The sequence below is a fragment of the Wyeomyia smithii genome, chromosome 3, assembly GCF_029784165.1.
Source record: "Wyeomyia smithii strain HCP4-BCI-WySm-NY-G18 chromosome 3, ASM2978416v1, whole genome shotgun sequence".
In the NCBI taxonomy this organism is placed as follows: Eukaryota; Metazoa; Arthropoda; class Insecta; order Diptera; family Culicidae; genus Wyeomyia; species Wyeomyia smithii.
Genome location: NC_073696.1, coordinates 183,158,456 through 183,180,236, shown reverse-complemented (window position 1 = coordinate 183,180,236; position 21,781 = coordinate 183,158,456). Strand labels below are relative to the sequence as shown.

General features: G+C 38.1%; 2 protein-coding genes across 13 annotated transcripts in view; one reads left to right on the top strand and one right to left on the bottom strand.

Moving 5' to 3' along the window:
- Positions 1 to 21,781, top strand: part of LOC129731708 (uncharacterized) — a 101,453-nt gene that overhangs the window by 64,282 nt on the left and 15,390 nt on the right. The window contains exon 2 of one of the 3 annotated variants that reach the window (XR_008729058.1): positions 16,073 to 16,255. The exons of 1 other annotated variant lie outside the window; for it this stretch is intronic. The gene's annotated coding sequence lies outside the window, so the exon portion shown is untranslated. Of the gene's footprint in view, positions 1 to 16,052; positions 16,256 to 21,781 lie in introns of those variants that run through there. One more of the 3 variants, XM_055691923.1, reaches the window with a different exon arrangement.
- The window catches only part of LOC129731703 (extended synaptotagmin-2), a 52,331-nt gene that overhangs the window by 23,117 nt on the left and 7,433 nt on the right, over positions 1 to 21,781 (bottom strand). For 5 of the 10 annotated variants that reach the window (XM_055691913.1, XM_055691911.1, XM_055691908.1 and 2 more), the window contains 2 exons: positions 19,376 to 19,543; positions 17,489 to 17,906 (listed from right to left, as the gene is read on the bottom strand). In XM_055691913.1, the coding sequence (XP_055547888.1) occupies positions 17,489 to 17,906; positions 19,376 to 19,380 (423 nt within the window). In that variant the 5' untranslated portion in view covers positions 19,381 to 19,543. The remainder of the gene's footprint in view (positions 1 to 17,488; positions 17,907 to 19,375; positions 19,544 to 21,781) is intronic. The other 5 variants (XM_055691914.1, XM_055691915.1, XM_055691916.1 and 2 more) reach the window with 3 other exon arrangements.

The following is a 21,781-nucleotide window of genomic DNA, read 5'->3' as shown; positions in this document are numbered from 1 at the left end:
TGTTGACCAGCACCGTACCTCGAGATTAGCTGGGAGGTCTGGTGTACACCATAATGCGGATATTTGTGATTTTATGACAATAACTACTGTAGTATTGAAAAATATAAAGCCTTGTTTTGAACGCAGTTTTAAAATGACCGAATATCACCCAATATGGATACTTCCGGGATCATAATGGTGCCCAGAAATTGGATATCATCTCTAGATACTATTTTCAAGTTAAAGATGCTGACTTCCGTTGCCTGTAATAGTTTGTAATGTAAATAGTCAAAAATGATCAAATTCGGGATCATGCTCACAGACCTGAAACCGCACCAGACGCAATTAGAGTCGTAACTTCCGTTTTCAGAAAACGGCATAAAATATTATCCAATATAGGTATTTCTGTAATCGGAATGATGGCTAGAAGCCAGAAATTGACCTCAGATGCAATTTTGAATTCCAATATGGTGGCTGCCGGTTGTTGGAAAACAATCTAAAATGGCCAAGTACTGCCTGTTATGAGTATTCCTAGAACCGGAATTATATCTAGAGGCCATAAAGCGCCCCTAATTACCATTTCGAATCTATTCAGGGCCGCCACATGATTTTCAAAGAGTTATTTCATAATATGAACATATTGATACAAGATAATCTATTTTAATGTTATTGTTAAAGAGAATTGAAAAAGAATTATTACTGAAATTCAACGCTTCAGACCACCAAATTTAATAATTAATTTCAATGACACCCTAACCGTATAACCTAGTAGTGTATAACCTAACCTATCGTAAAAATACATCGATATGGGACAGGCTGGCGTAGTTCTACGTTAACCTTGCGATCGTGTTTTATACACAGTCTTTTCAATTTTTTTTCTTTCAAGAAGCTTTTTTTTAATAATTCATTAACTTAGGCTGATTTTGATTTTGATCATCTTTTTATAAAAGCATTACACGCCAAGTCGACCAGATGTTGCCAGCACCCTCTCAGAATTCAATGACACTTTATGGGTGTGTAGGCCTTACTCCCCTCAGCAACTTTTCATATTTTTTTTCGATAACACAGGTGCACTCCAAAGGCTCAAACCGGAAGCTATTCAACCATTTCTGTGAATTTTGGTGTCCCTACCCGATCAGAAGAGCATAACTAAAAAATTACAAAATTCTATCAACGCGAGATACGAATAACATATTTTGATACAATTTTTTTATTCTCGCTTGTTTTCCGTCGGTCTATTTCCGCCACTGTTGTTTGTGCCAATCACCGACGCCCGGGAGGCGACTCCACCCAGGACCCTAACTTACGACCCGTTGATTAACGGACCGGCGCCAACGGCTTTACTTCCTCATGCGATGGAAGGCGTGATCCCAGAGGTTTTTCGCCTCATAAAATCTCCCGGTGTCGGCTAGAATTGAATCTAGGCCAGTTGGGTTGGTTGTGATTGGATCACGCCACCCCATAACCATCGACACCTATGTCGGCGTTGGGATTCTAAGGCGTCGAGCGTGGTTGACGGAGACGTTACCAACCACGCTAGGCCCCCGCCTATTTGATTTTTTGTCTAATTAATTTTTCGTTTTTATCAAATCCAGTTGTTTCTAACAATGTTTGTTATTATATTGTTCTATATACTATCTTATTTTGTTAGAAAACTGATACATTAGTAACAAATTTTGATATATGTTTGATACTAGTAGAATCATTTCTGTTATAATTTCTGTTATTTTAACACCTAACGGGACTAAATTAAAAACACAGCCTGTAAGGTTTTCCCGTAACAAACTAACAACTTCTGTTACATTTTTGTTTTTTCTTTCTGATCGGGTAGCCACTAGGGAAAACAGTGCATCCAGCAATCAATACTGATAGGTTCGGTAGTGACTAAATGAATGAAAGTATTAACTGATCGAAGCACCTTCACGAAACCGGTCATTTGAAACCGTCATTGGAACATTAACAATTAAAAAGGAATTAGATTTGTCAGGGCTGATAGCGGTCTACGCTGTCAGAAATAGTGATTTTAGTGACTGAGTTGATGGAAAAAGTGACCAAATAGTGACCAAAAAAAAAGAGAAAAAATGACCAAAGATTGGTGAAAAAAGAAGCCGTTCTCTAACCGCGTGCTCATTTTTTGATCAATTGTTATACCCCTTCTTTCCGTGGTTTTTTGGTCAAGCCCCCGTCCCCTTCAGTTTTAATCACGAGGTCTTTTCAGTTTTCCAAAAATCTTCCAAAAATGTTGTTATTATACACTAAAGTCGCTTTTTATGCGGGGGATACGTCCCGCGTAAAAAAACGCGTAAATTCCGGAATCCGCGTAAAAAAACCAGCGTTAATTCTGCAATCCGAGTGAAGAGAGACCGAAATCCGCGAAAAAAAAAAATCGCGTAAATTTCGGAATCCGCGTAAATCCCGGAATCCGCGTTGAAAAACCGCGAAAATTCCGGAACCCGCGTAAAAAAACTACGTAAAAACCCCGCGTAAAAAGCGACCTTAGTGTACATTCAGCAGAGTATCATTTCGATGAAAAAAAATCTGTTCAGAATTGCTATTGTAATTCCTGATCAATCAAAATTAAGCCATGTTTTATACGAAGTAAAGTTGATCAATAGATTAAGTAAAGAAGACTTTATTGCTGTGACAAAATCGATTGGAGTCACACTCTTCTGACGGCGAAAGTAAATTATTTCGTTCAAGTGTATGTTGAATAGGCCAGTAGAGAATTTACTGAAAGAAAGTATTTCCTTCTATACTTTTCCAAAACCTCCATGCGGGCGTACCGACAAAAAACTTGTGGCCGGGAATTTGTTTGGTGTCCGCCTTGATGTATGTCCCGTCGTCCATGAAGAGACAGCCTGACTTGATCAGCCACTCACGGTACAGCTTCCGCGCACGCCATTTGGCCTCCGTGTTCTGATTATCAGTTCGGTTTGGCGTCTTCCTGACCTTAAAAACACGTAGCCCAGCCCGCTTCATTATCTGCTGGACGAACCACTTCAAAGAATTGACCTTTTTGGCCACGTCTCAGGTGGAAAGGTTTGGGTTCTTCTTAAAGTATTGTCTTATCTTCCGCGCCTTCTCTGGGTATTTCGTTTTCGGTTTCAGCCGCTCCCAGCGTGCTGCTCGATGGTCTTCGTCGCCCGGAACATCTTCACAACGCGGAATACGATGAAATGGTGGATTCCAAGCTTTTTGCCGATCCATCTGTACGACCGACCAGCATTATCGATCACTGCGCCCAAAATTTACTGCCGTAGCTCCTCTTGTTTCGAATGCATCTCGGAAACTACTTGACAGATAGCAATAACTCTTTGCGCACATAAACATAACACTCTGAACTAGTATTACCCAAAATTTCATTGATTTTTACCCACGCGATAAAAAGTTACACTTAAAACAAAGTGTCGCATTTTTTTGGTGTCCAATCTTAAGTTTTTCTGATCTCAGGAATTTATTTGAACAAATCGTTTATCGTTTTGTTACTTTCATCCTCATAAATTTTATCGATTTAATACACGCACAGATTATGAAACCTTGAAGCGCTTCTCAATTTTCGATAATAAGATCCGACGGTAAACCGACCATGAAATTTTTTTTTCTGTAACAACAACAATAACTCTTGATTCAACGAAAGGGTATTTGACGGTATATGAATAAAATATAAAAATATAGAACTCAGAAAAAAAAGGCCACGTGGTTTACCTTTAAACCCCGCCGCGCCTGCGGGGATTTTCGTGGTCTTTTCCTGTATTTTAAGACATCAAATCTTCAGTGAAATTATGTTTAAATGGCAACAATTACAATAAGAAAAGGTTTCAGTTCGGATATGTATTATTTCCCGCTTTATTTCATCATCAAAATAGTTGAAAATAATGACTTAATGAAGAAAAAAGTGATATAAGTTGAATTGCCTCAAAAATAGAATTTTTTTAGTGTCTCAAAAAAGTGACCAAGTCACTAAAAAGTAACTTGTTACCAGCTCTGATATTTTTTTTGCATTCAACTATACGCATACGCTTTCGGTTTTACGTTACTGGCACCAGCGTCAGTAAATTCTGTGGCAAAAAACATCGCCAATTGCTTTTAGGGATGGCCCATCGTTCGTATGTACCGGTTTATGAAAATAAACCACGGTATTTTGGGCGTCCCAAAACTGATCGTTCGTCCGAAATCGAAGTTTACTGAAACATTACAAGTTTTGTGCGTATGATACATATTCTGATTTAGATCTCTTTCAATGTATTCAATATACAACTGTTACGTTATACATTTCACACATTTTTTGTGCGAAGTCAGAGCAATCATTGTGCGTTTTGAGAGGACACATTGGTTGATTATGGCTTGAACTTTTGTGTGTAGGAAATAGTCTGATTTTATTTAAAAATATTCGAAAAAATTAAGATGGTGCACTGAAAAAAAATAATTTCCAAAACGAATAGTAAATTATAAACAATCGGTCAATCATTTTTTTAAATAGGTTCTCTGGATAGATAGGGTATCGACGAAGCAAATATTTACTCAATTTCATGTTTAGCAAATACAACAGAAAACATATATTTTTTTAAATAGGTTCTCTGGATAGATAGGGTATCGACGAAGCAAATATTTACTCAATTTCATGTTTAGCAAATACAACAGAAAACATATATTTGCATATATTTTAAACCAATATTTCGATATTACACGGGTAAACAAAATATTGACCGTCATTCCAAGCAAATATTTCCTTCGTATAACGCTTACTTTAGTACAGATAAATCAGTGAGTAAATTTGGTTTGAGATATTTCTACTTAAATTCTATAGTGAAGTGAAAGTGTGGTGAAGTTGTCCAGTTATGCCTGGAAAAAATAAAAAAGCTCGCTTTGATGCGGCTTCAAGGAAACGTGAGGCATCTCCTCCAAGTGACACTGAAATTTCGACTAACAGGTATGATATTCTTTCTTCCGTTGGGGATCTAGAATTCCAAACTTCTCATACTGAGCATAAAGCCGTTATGAAGAAGGTTGAAGTTCCACCTATTGTGGTATTTGTAGCAAATTTTAAAGCATTTCGATTGGAACTTTCATCATTTCTATCGAATGTCAAAGTTATTTTTCAAATTGGCCGCCAAGGCGAAATTCGTATTTTGGCCGGATCTTTTGATGGCCATAAACATCTTTTACAGTATTTGACTGAAAAGATGTATAAATTTTATTCTTTTGATGCCAAAAACGAGAGTCCGTTTAAGGCTGTGTTGAAAGGTCTCTCAAATGATCGAACTATTGATGAAATCAAAGATTGTTTGTCAGAATCACTTGGTTTTGCCCCCAACCAAGTAATTTTGATGAAACGAAAGGCAAATGCCAAAATTTTTCAAACTGGAATACACCAGGAAAATTACTTAGTTCATTTTGATCGTACCAAAGTACATAATTTAAAATGTTTGGAAAAAGCACGTGTTTTATTCAACGTGCGAATAAAGTGGGAAAATTTCAAGAGACATGGAGGAATCCATAATCTTACGCAATGTCGGAATTGTCAAGCCTATGGTCATGGAACTCGAAACTGCCATATGGCTGCAAAATGTATGATTTGTGGTGACACTACCCGATCAGAAGAGCATAACTAAAAAATTACAAAATTCTATCAACGCGAGATACAAAATACTATATTGTTCTATATGCTATCTCATTTTGTTAGAAAGCTGATACATTAGTTACAAATTTTGATATGTGTTTGATACTAGTAGAATCATTTCTGTTATAATTTCTGTTATTTTAACACCTAACGGGACCAAATTGAAAACATAACCTGTAAGGTTTTTCCCGTAACAAACTAACAACTTCTGTTACATTTTTGTTTTTTCTTTCTGATCGGGTAGTCACACGAAAGATATCTGCCCCGTGGAAGAGACCACTAATAGTTTCTAATGTGTAAATTGTGGGGGAAATCACAAATCTAAATTCTTTAATTGTCCTGTAAGGTCAAAAATTATTGCTTCTAGACAACGTAGGAATTCTAAACAACCTGTTGTCAATGTGGGTAATCAAAAGACTTTCAGTACTGTTCAGGCATCACCAGCACTTTCATTAGCAGGTGTGACTGTAGGTAATAATTTAAATTCAGATAACAAATTTCAGAAAAATAATCCTGTTCAGGCAACACCAGGCTGTTCATATGCCAGTGTCCTTTCAGGTAATATTTCAAATTCAAACAGTAACAAACCATTCGTGTTTGGTGCTGAAAAGTCAGCCAGTGTTGATTTAGGTATTCCAACACCCGAAAAGATTGATTACCTACAACAATCCATGCTGCAGTTAATGTCCGCTTTGTTGAACTGTTACTCGATGTATGAGGCTGTTCAAGTAGGTATGAAATTTACAACTAATATTGTTATGAAATTGAAATTCAGCAATGATTTTAAAAAATGCTGTAAATTTTCTAAATTGGAATGCTCGCTCTTTAAAAGCGAAAGAGGATGATCAATTTTTTAACAGTCCACGATGTGCATATTGCAGTTGTGACTGAAACGCTTTTAAAGCCAAATATAACACTAAAAAAGAACCCAAATTACATGGTTCATAGGTTTGATAGAATTGCCGGTGGTGGAGTTGCAATAGTTTTTTTTTCTTCATCTATAGTTTATTTGACACGGCACAAATACAATTCAATGTTTAACGGCGCCAATTATATCTGGTAGCTTACTTTCTAAAGTATCTTAATAACTAAAAGCAAATTTTTTATCCTCGCTGCCGACTATGAGCTGAAACTAAATCTAACTTACGCTAGAATATTTTGCATTAAAAGCACAGGTATGCTGTTTGTTGGTTTTCATTGCCATAGGTAAGCAGCATATTAAATTTGTTCCGCTGCTGGGCCAAGATATTACGGACTGGCATATTGGGTTGTTTCCATCGGGCCTTGAGAGTATCGTGCGGGTCTGATTGCTGTTTCCGGATCCGGGGTCTTAACGTGTTCTTGTCGTTTGGTTGGATGTAGGCGGAAGGGGATAGGACTAAACTGGGGCGTGGATGGATTTCAGGAAAACGTATATAAGGGACATGTAGGATAGGTCACGGCTCGCCAAGACATCACGAACAGGAACAGCCGGCTGCCTACCTTCGGCCTGCAGGGAAGCTATTAATCTAGACCTGGCGTCACGGTGTACAGGGCATGACCAAACAACGTGCTCTATGTCGTGATAACCTTCACCACAGGCACAGATACCACTCTCCCCGAGCCCAACACGACGGAGATGCGCGTCAAATCTATAGTGATTGGACATAAGCCGGGACATCACGCAAATGAAATCCCGACCTACATCCAACCTCTTGAACCACGGGTTCGTCGATACCTTGGGGATTATGGAATGTAACCACCTTCCCAGTTCCCCCTTGGTCCAAGAATTTCGCCAACTGATGATCGTATTCTGACGTACAAATGCGAAAAATTCATTAAAGGCAATTGGTCTTACATAAATATCACCGTTTGTTGCGCCCACCTTAGCCAAAGAGTCCGCTTTCTCATAACCCGGTATCGAGCAGTGAGAAGGGACCCACGCTAAGGTAATCTGAGTAGATTTTTCGGATAAAGCACTCAGATGTTCCCGTATTTTCCCCAGGAAATACGGAGAGTGCTTAACATCTTTCATCGATCGGAGAGTCTCAATGGAACTGAGACTGTCCGTAAAGATGAAATAATGGTCCGTGGGCATTTTTTCGATAATCCCTAGGGTGTACTGAATTGCAGCTAATTCTGCGACGTAAACAGAAGCAGGATTATCGAGCTTATGGGAGACGGTTAAATTGTTATTGAAGATACCGAAGCCAGTGGACCCATCAAGAAGTGATCCGTCAGTGTAGTACATATTGTCGCAGTTGATGTTTCGATATTTATTGGAAAAAATTTTAGGGATCTGCTGCACGCGTAAATGATCCGGGATTCCACAAGTTTCTTCTATCATGGATGTATCGAAAAACACAGTAGAATCAGAAGTATTTGATAAGTCGACACGATTTGGAATATTCGAAGAAGGGTTAATATTTTGGGACATGTGATTGAAATACAATGTCATAAAACGGGTTTGAGAATTAAGTTCGATTAACCTTTCAAAATTTTCAATCACGGGACGGTTCAAGACCTCACATTTGATTAGAATACGAGAAGACAGGTTCCAGAAGCGGTTTTTCAATGGTAGTACTCCAGCTAAGATCTCCAAACTCATCGTATGGGTCGATTGCATGCAACCCAAGGCGAAACGCAAACAACGATATTGTATTCGCTCCAGTTTGATCAAATGTGTGTTTGCTGCGGAGCGGAAGCAGAAACACCCGTACTCAATGACAGACAATATCGTTGTTTGGTAAAGCCTTATAAGGTCTCCTGGGTGGGCTCCCCACCATTGTCGGTTATTGCACGAAGAAAACTCACTCTTTGTTGACATTTTTTCAACAGATACCTCACGTGACAACCCCAGGTGCTTTTAGAGTCGAACCAGACACCAAGATATTTGTGTACCAAAACCTGAGAAATCGTTTTACCCATTAATTGTGTTTGAAGCTGAGCAGGTTCATGCTTCCTAGAAAAAACTACTATCTCAGTCTTCTCCGGAGAGAATTCGATACCTAGCTGTAAAGCCCAAGCAGACAAATTGTCCAAGGTATCTTGCAATGGTCCTTGCAAATCGGCAGCTTTGGCTCCTGTAACAGAGATTACACTGTCGTCTGCAAGTTGTCTTATCGTGCATGAATTTGCCAGACATTCGTCGATGTCATTTACATAAAAGTTGTAAAGAAGGGGGCTTAAACATGAGCCTTGGGGAAGACCCATGTAGCTAATGCGAAAAGTTGCCAAATCACCGTGCGTAAAATGCATGTGCTTTTCGGACAACAAATTGTGCAAAAAAATGTTCAAAATTGGAGAAAATCCTTGTCGGTGAAGTTTACCCGAAAGAATGTCAATAGAAACGGAATCAAAAGCCCCCTTAATGTCCAAGAACGCAGACGCCATCTGTTCTTTGCGAGCATACGCCAGCTGAATATCTGTTGAAAGCAACGCAAGACAATCATTCGTCCCTTTGGCACGGCGGAAGCCAAATTGAGTATCTGATAGTAGACCATTTGATTCGACCCAATGGTCTAAACGACGGAGTATCATTTTTTCCATCAATTTCCGGATACAGGATAGCATTGCAATCGGCCTATAAGAGTTGTGATCAGAAGCTGGTTTCCCTGGTTTTTGGATGGCGATCACCTCCACTTGCCTCCAATCCTGCGGTACAATGTTTTGCTCCAGGAACTTATTGAACAAGTTCAACAAGCGCCTCTTGGCATTGCCGGGTAGATTCTTCAACAAGTTGAATTTGATTCTATCTTACCCAGGCGCGTTATTGTTACAGGACAGGAGGGCAACTGAAAATTCTGCCATCGTAATAGGTGATTCTATCGCGTCGTGGCCCGGAGACGCATCGCGAACAATGTTTTGCTCAGGAACAGAGTCCGGACATACTTTCCTGGCAAAATCAAATATCCACCGACTTGAAGACTCCTCGCTTTCGTTGACCGTTACGCGATTCCGCATTCTTCGGGCTGTGTTCCAAAGAGTGCTCATCGATGTCTCCCTCGACGTCTCGTTCACGAACCGACGCCAATATCCGCGTTTCTTTGCTTTAGCCAAACTTTTAAGCTTGGTATCAAGCTCCGAATACCGTAAATAGTCGCCAGGTATACCTCCCTTCTGGTAGGCCAAAAACGCGTCGGATCTTTGCGTGTAGACATCGGAGCACTCTTGGTCCCACCACGGAGTGGGAGGCCGTTCTTTAATCGTTACGCCGGGATATTTCTTCGTTTGGGCTTGCAACGCGGCGTCGAGAATCAAGCCCGCGAGGAGGTTGTATTCTTCAAGTGGTGGATGATGTTGAATCGAATCGACCGCTTTTGAAATCATTTCCTCGTATAACTTCCAATCGACATTCCGTGTGAGGTCATACGGAATGTCAATTGGTCGCATGCGAGTCGACCCGTTATTAATTGAAATAAGAATAGGCAAATGGTCGCTACCGTGAGGATCAAGGATTACCTTCCATGTGCAATCCAACCGTAGCGACGTCGAACATAAGGATAGATCCAAAGCGCTTGGGCGCGCTGGAGGTTTCGGGATACGTGTCATTTCACCGTTGTTTAAAATAGTCATGTCGAAGTCATCGCAAAGGTTATAGATTAAAGAGGAGCGGTTACCATTGTATGGGGAACCCCAAGCCACGCCATGAGAGTTGAAGTCTCCCAAAATCAAACGTGGCGAGGGAAGAAGTTCTATTAAATCAAAGAGCAGCCGTTGCCCAACCTGTGCTCTGGGAGGAATATATATTGAGGCAATACAAAGCTCTTTACCTTGTATTGTCATTTGACATGCGACAACTTCGATGCCTGGAATCGAGGGGAGGTTAATACGATAGAAAGAATAGCACTTTTTAATCCCTAAAAGTACTCCTCCATATGGGGTGTCTCGATCAAGGCGAATAATATTAAAATCATGGAAGTTGAGATCAATATTTTAAGTAAGCCAAGTTTCACAAAGGGAAAATGCATCGCATTTGTTTTTATTTATCAAAACATTAAACGAATCAATTTTTGGTAAAATACTTCTACAATTCCACTGTAAGACAGAGGTAGAATCCTTCATATACGCAGTTGAATTAGGCATCGAAGGATACAATCGCTGCAAGGAGGGACCATTGGGCAGTCAACTGCTTCAAAAATGATCTAACTGTTGGGAGGAATGCTGTAAGAAAAATTTTAATTGGATCGGGTATATTGAAATTTTCAAAAATCCAGTCCACAATGTCAGAAAATTTCACTAATCCAGAGTTTGTTTCATCAACTGGATGTGCAAAAGGAACAACTGGGGTTTTAGATGTTCCTGGCAGTGCTGGGAACTCCTTCTGGGACTTTAAATTTGCAAGCCCAGGAGGAGTTTGCTTCGGTTTTTCCGCAGCACTGTTTGGTTTGTTCGTACTTTTCATTACACTTTGGGAAATCTTAGGACCTTTACGGGGAAGTTTAGGAGAAGAAACATTTTTCCTCTTCCCAGACTCCCCAGGATTGGCATAAGATGTTCCCGCTGATGAATCGTCAGAATCGGTTTCATCGGAGGGCAACAGATCAAAGGGGTTCGATGTTATGGTAGAAGTGGTCACGGTCTTCTTCAGCATCTCAGAGTAAGAACGCTTTGAACGCTCCTTAAGTGACCGCTTGATTTTATCTCTGCGCTGCATGTGGAGAGCTCATGCTGGTTTTCCCCACAGTGAATACATTTTTCAGCATTAACACTGCAAGAATCTTCCGCATGAGTCTCCCCACACTTGCTACATCGTGCCTTATTGGTGCAATTCATAATACGGGGTACATACAATCGCACAGGCAGACGAACCCGGTCGATCGAGACGTGGCTAGGGAGTGCAGATCCGGCAAACGTAACGCGAAACGAGTCTGACGGAGTGTAAACTTTTTTACCGCCGACGAGAGACATGGACCGCAATTGCTTACAATCCAAAATCTTCGCCTGTGTTTCGGTATTTTTGAAGCAACCGGTTGCGCTTTTTAGGATACACGCGACAGACAGACTCGAATCGGTTATGACACCGTCGATCTCCACGTCTCGTGCGGGTATGTAAACGCGATACTCGCGTGTGAAGAGCTCAGAGCAAGCGATAGCATTGGCCTGTGCCAGATCACTGACCACGACACGGAGCTTGTTAGGTCGGACCTTGGAAATTTCGGTCCCGGCCTTGTACCCCTTCGTCAGGTCTTTTGAAATTGGCAGTATGTTTAATCGCTTTGAATTCACTCCTGCCTTTGGACGAAAATAAACAGTATAGCTGCCCTGTTGAGATCCGTCCGGGTAAAGCCTGGGGCGAGGGAGGACTGGAGAATGAACAGGGGAGGGGGTAACAGAAGGGTCAGGGTCAGGGGGGTTCGGGGATGGTGGCACGGGAGGCGAGGGATCTATATCCATCGCGCTAAATGTAGCGCACTAGCGAACTAGCGCCGACAAGAACACGTACCTCTTTACTTCTTCCTTCCAGCAGTGGTTGTCCGATCGTTCGAAGCTGCACCCAAAGCAGCCAGCAGCACCAGTACAGCAGCACCAATACAGCCACCAGCAGTGAGCCGGGTGTGAGATCACTCAGCACAGCGACACGGACTCGACTGTCAACTGATGGCCTTGAATAATACACTCTTTTGTTTGGCTATTCGTACACACGGACCGGATTGTAATAGAACGACCACTTTGCACGTCCGTTTCTGTCGAGTGTTCGACGCGGAATGAGTTGCAATAGTTATCCATCGTCGAATAAAACATCGTGTTTTACCCCATCTTGAAACCAAAGTTATCGAGTGTTTGGGAATTGAAATTGAAACAAGTATTGGCATTTTATTTATAGCCGCAGTGTATTTGCCTTTTCAATGCACTGGTGAGCGAAAAAATTATTTCAAGGGAGATTTGCAAAAACTCACAAGAAATAAATCTAAATTTTTAATCATCGGTGATTTTAATGCGAAACATCGATCTTGGAATAAGGCTCAAAGCAATTTCAATGGAAAAATATTGTTTAATGATTGTTCGGCTGGATTCTATTCAGTTTTATTTCCAAATGGTCCTACATGTTATTCTTCTATTGAAATCCATCTACAATTGATTTGGTACTAACAAATCAAAGTCATTCATGCAGTGATTTATTAACTCATGCTGACTTTGATTCTGATCATCTTCCCATAACATTTTCTATTTCCCATGAAACTATTTTAAATCCCACTAGATCTGTGTTAAATTATAACAAGACTAATTGGGATATATATCGTTCTACGATCGAGGAAAATTTGAACGATGATATTATTTTACAAAATAGTGCTGACATTGACAGAGCATTAGAAAATTTTAGCAGCTTAATACTCAATGCCCGGAATTTATCAGTTCCTAAGGCTCGAGTGAAATTTAATGCACCAATTATTGACAGTGAACTTCAACTTCTCATACGTTTGAAGAACATACGGAGACGTCAATACCAAAGATCTCGTGATCCTGCTTTGAAAATAATTTTTCAAGAATTACAAAAGGAAATTAAACATAGATTCACTCTCTTGCGAAATGAGAATTTCATGAGAGAAGTTGAACAACTAAAACCTTATTCAAAACCTTTCTGGAAGCTTTCGAAGGTTCTTAAGAAACCCTCGAAGCCCATTCCAGTCCTTAAAGATGGTGATTGCATTTTTCTAACGCATGAACAAAAATCTCAAAAACTTGCTCAGCAGTTTGAGAGTGTTCATAACTCCAATTTGAACGTAGTAAGTCCTATTGAAAATGAAGTAAACCAAAAGTATGATCAGATTACCACCCAAGAATTTCTTTCCGAAGAGGTGTTGGAGACAAACTTGAATGAGGTGCGAACTATTCTCAAAAAATTCAAAAACATGAAAGCACCAGGAGATGATGGGATTTTCTATATTCTCATCAAAAGACTTCCCGAAAACTCTTTAAATTTCTTGGTAAAAATTTTTAACAGATGCTTTGCACTAGCAAATTTTCCTACGAAATGGAAAAATGCTAAAGTCACTCCATTTTTAAAACCCGAAAAGAATCCAGCTGAGGCATCAAGTTATCGACCAATTAGTTTACTTTCCTCTAGTAGCAAACTTTTTGAAAGAATAATTCTCAATAGAATGATAACACATATTAATGAGAACTCAATTTTTGCAAATGAGCAGTTTGGTTTTCGCCATGGGCATTCCACTACTCATCAGTTACTAAGAGTAACAAATATGATTCGAACTAATAAATCTGAAGGCTATTCGACTGGAGCTGCTCTTCTAGATATAGAAAAGGCATTCGACAGTGTTTGGCATAAAGGTTTAATAGCTAAAATGTCAAATTTCAGTTTTCCGCTTTACCTCACAAAAATGATACAAAGTTTTTTAACTGACCGCACTCTCCAGGTTAACTATCTAAATGGTAAATCTAATAGATTGCCTGTTAGAGCTGGTGTACCTCAGGGGAGTATCTTCGGCCCAATCTTATATAACATTTTTACTTCTGATCTTCCTGATTTACCACCAGGTTGTGAGAAATCTCTGTTTTGTGACGATACAAGCATTTCCGCAAAAGGAAAAAGCCTTCGTGTTATATGCAGTCGGCTTCAAAAAAGTTTAGATATATTTTCTTCATACTTACAAAAATGGAAGATTTCCCCGAATGCTTCTAAAACACAATTAATTATTTTTCCTCATAAGCCAAGAGTTTCATTTCTCAAACTCACCCATAACCACGTTATTAAAATGAACGGTGTGGTCTTAAATTGGTCTGATCAAGTTAAATACTTAGGGCTAATTTATGATAAGAATCTTACTTTCAAGGAGCACATTGAAAATATCCAGTCAAAGTGCAATAAGTATATCAAATGTTTATATCCTCTTATCAACAGGAATTCTAGACTTTGTCTCAAGAATAAATATACAAACAAATATTTAGGCCAGCAATGTTATATGCAGTTCCCATCTGGACAAGTTGTTGTGCAACCAGGAAGAAGACACTTAAAAGGATCCAGAATAAACTTTTGAAAATGATTTTGAAGCATCCTCCCTGGTTTGGCACGAACGAGCTACATGGGCTCACTAATGTAGAAACATTAGAAAATATGTCAAGCCAAATTATCAACAAATTCCGACAAAAATCGTTGCAACCCTCAATTGCAACGATAAGCTCACTTTATAGTCAGTAAGATAGTTTTAAGTTTATTTTAAGTTTCGTTTTATTCCTTTTTTTTCTTGACAAGTAGGTTTAATAATTTTCCTACAATTACATTATCTTAACTGCGAAAGCTAATAACATTTAATAATACTAAAAAGCGTACTAATATATATAATAGTGTTGAAATGTCACCATTTGTGGCAGAACACACAATACTAATTCTGAATAGATATTTTAGTACATAAATAAATAATTACATACTCCCCCCCCCCCCCCTATTAAAAAAAAAATAGTACAGATAAATCTTGAAAAACAAAAAAAAACTGCAAAGTTGCTAAGGATAGTAAGATCTACACACACAACAAGTTTTGTTACATTCCCTCAGTCGAGTTGACGAGAAATTCTTCGATAACTTTTTACAAATATCATGGATCTGTTTTAAATTGCAATAGGTTCTTAATTCTGTGTTAAGTTATCACAAGACTCATTGGGATAGATATCGATCCGCGATTGAAGAAAACTTTATTATTTTACAAAATAATGCTGAGATTGACAAAGCATTAGATGATTTGAACAGTTCAATTCTTAATGGCCGGATCAATGATTCCGCCAATTATTGGCAATGAACTTTGACTTTTTATATATCTGAAGAACACACTGAGGCGTCAATACCAGAGGACTCGTGATTTTGCCTTGAAAGTTATATTTCAATGTCTACAAGAGGAAATAAAACATAGATTCACTCTCTTGCGAAATGAAATTTTTATGAGAAAAGTATTCGAAACCTTTCTGGAAGCTCTCGAAGGTTATAATATTTTTATTCCTGATCTCTCTGATTTACCACTGGGATGTGAGAAAACTTGGTTTCGTGACGATACAAGTATTTTCAAAAAAGGTGAAATCCTTCGTGTCATATGCTGCCGGCTGCAAAAAAAACTATATAGAGAATCGGCTTTATTTTCGTCAGGTTTTACCTATTATCGTCCGGGGGTTAAATGATGTTTTAGAGCGTTAGTTTCTTGCATGATGGTTCTTCATAATGCAGAGCATCTTCCTGCAACAGATTAGGTCTTTATGACTTCATTAACCCCCCGGACGATAATTGGACAAACCTGACGATAATAAAGCCGATACCCTTCTTTTTTAATTCTTGCGAAAATGGAAGATTTCTTCCAATGTATGAAAAACTAAAAAAATTATATTTTCAATTAGGACAGTGATCCATCAATAATCACGTTGTTACGATGAACGGCGCGATTAAATTGGTCTAACAAAGTAATATATACATCTTATTTTCAAAACGCACATCGGGAATATCAAATCAAAGTGCAATAAGTAAATAAAATGTTTTTATCCTCTTATCAACAGGCAATCCAGAATCAGGAATAAACTGTTATTAATTTGAATTTATTATTTGGTATGCAACCAGGAAGAAGATGCTTCAAAGAATCAAGAATAAACTATTAAAAATGGTTTTCCTCCCTGGTTCAGCACGAATATAAAAAAGAGTTCAATGCCGAATTAAACCGTTTGTCATTAAGTGTATAAAAGGTAGGTGTATCAATTTTGGTTACATTTTACAAGACATACCAGTAATTTTAATTTTCCTTCTTCAAATTGTTGGCCTACAGTTGCAAGATCTCGTTAAGCTTTCAGCCACTATAAGAAGAAGAAAGAGGTGTGATAAGATGGGAAAAGCTGCTAGCCTTCTTCCAGTATGTTCACATTTTCCCGGTTGTTATCATACTAATGAACATGATCAACAGGAACTGTCAAAGTGTGTCATACTACGGACTAGATTCAAAGTGATAATGTGAACAATATTATCCACTAACCAGTTGAATATTGATACATAGTAAATCCTTTTGGAATTTCACCGCACAGCAAAGGTCTGTGTAGAGGGACGCGGATGATAATCAAAACTTTTTGTGCATCTTTTATCATGTTTGACAAAGACGATGTTGTGTGTATCCTGAAAATTAACTTCTAGTGATCAAATCATTACTCATTCATGCTTAAGAAACCGTAGTCAAAATCAATATGGATTAATTTTTGAGCGTGTGGCTATTTTCCTGAGCAGTCCAATATGATAACATATTTTCCCACAATGATATATTTCACTTTCTCGTATAAATTTTGTCAAAATATTCATCAAGAAGATTGAAGGACAAGGCTGCTACTATAACGACGCACAGTGAATAAACTCTATTCAAAAGTTGGAAAAAGTCAAAAGTTTTTTTAAACACGTTTGAAACATGCTTTTTTACTGAATTTGGGATCGCTGGTTACATTTTACAAGACATACCAGTAATTTTAATTTTCCTTCTTCAAATTGTTGGCCTACAGTTTAAAGATCTCGTTAAGCTTTCAGCCACTAATAATTGGAATAGTTTCAAAACTAGATCATCCACCTATGTGAATAATACGAATGTATTGGTGTACACCGATCGTAAATATGAATTTCGTAAACACTTGACAGATTTTTATAGCTTGGCATAATCTCACTCCTAGAATGTCAAAAACGTGTAGAGCTTAGAAAAACATTGTCTCCTAAATCCAAACCGGCTGAATGCATGTCATTCTCTCAAAACAATGTAAACGAGTGTTTCTTTTCCACGTTATGCATATATGTCAAATTTCATGTCATGTTGAATTCTGAACATTTTTACAAACGCACATTTCCCGTTTTTAGTACAATCTCACCACATGTAATAATCACTATTTGCGATGGTTGACAAACCTTCGTCAGCAGTAAAATGGGAAACAAATTTTTCTTGTACTCACCCAAGCAGGAAGATCTCCCAGACGTGCCAAAATGACCTCTTTCTCGTTCGCCAGTGCTGACGCTTTAGCCACATTGCGGCGGGTTTCGGTTTTCGTTCGCCACTGGTCGCGAGCCACCGACAGAATGACTGGGGTTATCAGCCACGCTACCGACCATCCCATATAACCGACGAAGTATATGATACCAACGGTGACAACCTTCTTCGCGAAGGAGTACAGTAGCGAGCCGATGCTGTCGCTGGCTGCTGCCTTCTCAATTTCCGCTTTTTCCGGAGTTTGCTCCTTGCTGGCGCCAGCCATCTCGGCGCTGTTATCACCAGGATTGACGTCGTTCAACAGATTGTCACTTTCGCTGTACGATACGGAGTCTCCAGACGACCCTGCGGTGTCTGCACCTGGACCAGTGATTAGGTCACTGCTGGAAACAGAACAGAAATGACACACGAATCAGTGATTTCGAAGGATACTAATAACTCAATTAACCCCCGATGCTGCAACGTGCTATTTTAACGCCGAACGCGATGATCTAATCTTTTTGCAATAAGAGCAAGATCGCGCCAAATGACCTATGGTCGAATATCGACCATTTTTGATTTGAATGAAACTTTGCACACGTATTTGGCTTAGCAAACTGAGCATTTTCCACAGATGGAGAGATTTTTTACACCCATGGGTTACATTCTAAAAGGGCGTATGCCTTTTGGCATAGGTTTTATTCGAAACATTGTAGCCCAGAAACCGTTGGTTGTATAGAAAAACTGTCTGAGAATGAGTTGTAGGGAATTAAAAATGCACCATAAAAAAAATATACACTGTACAAAAAAAAATTTTTTTGAAGAAAAAATATTGAAAATAAACATTAAATTTCAATTTAAAGAAAAAGAGTTGAATTTTTTTTTAATTTTTTTTTAAAGAAACTTGACGATAATACGCAACTTTAAAAAAAAAGTCCAGGATGGAATATATTGTCATATATATATATATATATATATATATATATATATATATATATATATATATATATATATATATATATATATATATATATATATATATATATATATATATATATATATATATATATTGTCAAAGAATGAATTGTATATTTTTGATCAGACATTCCAATGAACGTATGGTTTTAGCTGGAGAACCATGGACAAATTAAGAAAAACGTGTATTTTCCTAAATAATTATAATTTTTCGAGCCTAAATTAAAAATAACTCGAAAACCAATGCCTTTAGAATGTTTACTACCAAGAGTTTTTTAATTCAAAATGACTCTCTGCATCTTTTAAAAACATCAGAATACAAATATTTTGAAAAATGTTTGAATTAGAATTTTCATAAAAAATTAATCTACCATAAAAATAATTTTTCATTTCTCCATCCTGGACTTTTTTTTTAAAGTTGCGTATTAACGTCAAGTTTCTTTAAAAATAAATAAAAAAAAAATCAACCCTTTTTTTTTAATTGAAATTTATTGTTTATTTTTAATTTTTTTTGGTCAAAAAAATTTTTTTTGTACAGTGTATATTTTTTATGATGCATTTTGGATTCGCTACAACTCATTGTCAGACAGTTTTTCTATACAACCAACGGTTTCTGGGCTACAATGCTTCGAATAAAACCTATGCCAAAAGGCATACGCCCTCTTAGAATGTAACCCATGGGTGTAAAAAATCTCTCCACCTGTGAAAAATGCTCACTTTGCTAAGCCAAATACGTGTGCAAAGTTTCATTCAAATCAAAAATGGTCGATTAAATTTTCGCGTATTTCCAGACGATTTGAAATGATTTTGCTCATGAGCGATTGAACCAGAGTGAGCTCATAGCACGATACACACCGGAGCTGCGATTAAATGCTGCGTCTCGGGAATGAAAACCAACCTCATTTTTCTCTCGGGCGAGGAAAACTGCACTCGCAGCTAATCGGGTGTACAAAATCAGGAATTCTCTCTTATTTTTCAATCGAGAATGTTTCTCGCGACAGTAACTTCAGCTGGTTTGCTGCTGCATTTAAAATGTTTACAAACAAAAGAGCGATAACAACCGAAACTGAAAATACAGAAACAGCACGAGGTAATTTAATGATATCAATGAAAAAATAATAAAAACTACCAATCGTCTACTACACGAATTGATGTGAGTCAGTTTGCATACTCTTGCGAAACCAGTCACGATTCTTTGTGACTTTTACAGAAAAGCTCTGAATAATGGGTTTTATCCAGCTAGCTGGCATCTCTATCTTATTTGCTTTGCTCCGTTAGGAGCTAACATCACTGCGGATCCGCAATTTGCGGGCCCCATTGACAGATGCTATGTTATGCGTATGAAAAGTTGCGGTGATATGCTATCTCGTTTACACACACGCTGAGATGTTAGTCCTCGAAACATGGCGGGATGCCAGCTAGCTGGTTTTATCACAGCAAATAAGAGATAAGCGAGATGAAATGTGTCGCTCACAAATAATAAACCATAATTGCCCTGTGGTTACGTCAATTTATAGTTATGAACCGGTGTATAGATGTCAATGAAATAATAATTTATTTGTAATGTTTGTAAAATTTTAGTTTGTTAAATTGTCTATCTGTCGCTAGGAAGAAGAAGAAAGAGCTGTGATAAGATGGGAAAAGCTGCTAGTCTTCTTTCAGTATGTTCACACTTTGCCGGTTGTTATCATATTATATTAATGAACATGATCAACAGAATCTGCCGAAGTGTGTCATACTACGGACTAGATTCAAAGTGATGATGTGAACAATATTATCCACTAGGTATATCCCGTTGAAGATTGATACATAATAAATCCTTTTGGAATTTCACCGCACAGCAAAGGTCTGTGTAGAGGGACGCGGATGATAATCAAAACTTTTTGTGCATCTTTTATCATGTTTGACAAAGACGATGTTGTGTGTATCCTAAAAATTAACTTCTAGTGATCAAATCATTACCCATTTATGCTCATGAAACCGTAGTCAAAATCAATATGGATTAATTTTTGAGCGTGTGGCTATTTTCCTGAGCAGTCCAATATTATATTATATATTATATATTTTCCCACAATTATTGCACTTTCTCGTATAAATTTTGTCAAAATATTCATCAAGAAGATTGAAGGACAAGGCTGCTACTACAACGACGCACTGTGATTCCACTCTATTCAAAAGTTGGAAAAAGTCAAAAGCTACAGCATTTTAAAAAAAAATTAAGTCACATTTTCTTGGGTTTTAAGCAATTTTCTTTTCTAAGTTTTTCATATCTCCGGGCTTAAACCTACGACGGCTGGCTTGTTAGACCAGCATCGTACCTTAAGACCAGCTGGAAGGTTAAAATAAGAATATAAATTAAAAGTAAATCAAAATAAATTAAATTTTATTTTTGAAAAATGCTGAACTCTAGTGTTGCTCATAATACCTCTCAATGATAAGTGTTTTACATGTAGATTCTTCTGAAAAAACACGATGAGGTTGGTGAAAAAAATACTCGGGTTCGGTTTAAAAATGTTGCGTTCAGGTCGGGTTTCAGTTTGAAAACCCGAAAGCCGCCCATAAAATCTATAAAATCTTGGCTTCGAGTCGGGTTTGGGTTTCATAGAATTAAAATTTTCGGGTTCGGGTTTGATCGATAAAAAGTCTCGGGTTCGGGTTTCCTCCGAAAAATAAATTCGGGTTCGGGTCGGGTACGGGTTTGAAAAACATCAAACCCGACCATCTCTAGTCTTTGAATATAAGCAGGCTTAGTTTTGCTCATCTTCATCTTAAAGAGCAAACAGTTTTTTTCCTTCTTAACAACTGTGAACTTACATTCAATGTGCATTACACCATCTGCTGTAGGGAGAGCGCAGAGTAATAGTTTCTCTGGCGAAAAAATGCTTCTAATTTGACGGAGCAGAAGCCCAGTGAAACTCTTGTAAACAGCTCATCCGCGCACGCAAGATAAGGGAAATAAATTGCTAGGCGAACAACTGAGAATTGCATTACTGTTCTCATCGCTCTGGGGTGCGGCAAAAACATTATAAAATTGTAATGAGTTGTGAATCTTCCTATTATATTAAATTTAAAAACGGTTAGGTTTGCTTCACCGCGGCAAACATAAAATACCGTTTTAATAGGTAACACATTAACTGTTACCGAATCTTGTGCATTTAAAAATTCGAAGTCGGCCATTTTTGAACAAATCTAAATGTTTCGTTCTCTGGCCAACTCCTCTTTTAGTAACGGAGAAGCTAACGAAAAATGCTCCCCCCTAAACTGAGAGAGAAAACAATTATTTACCCCTCACACGCGATGTTTA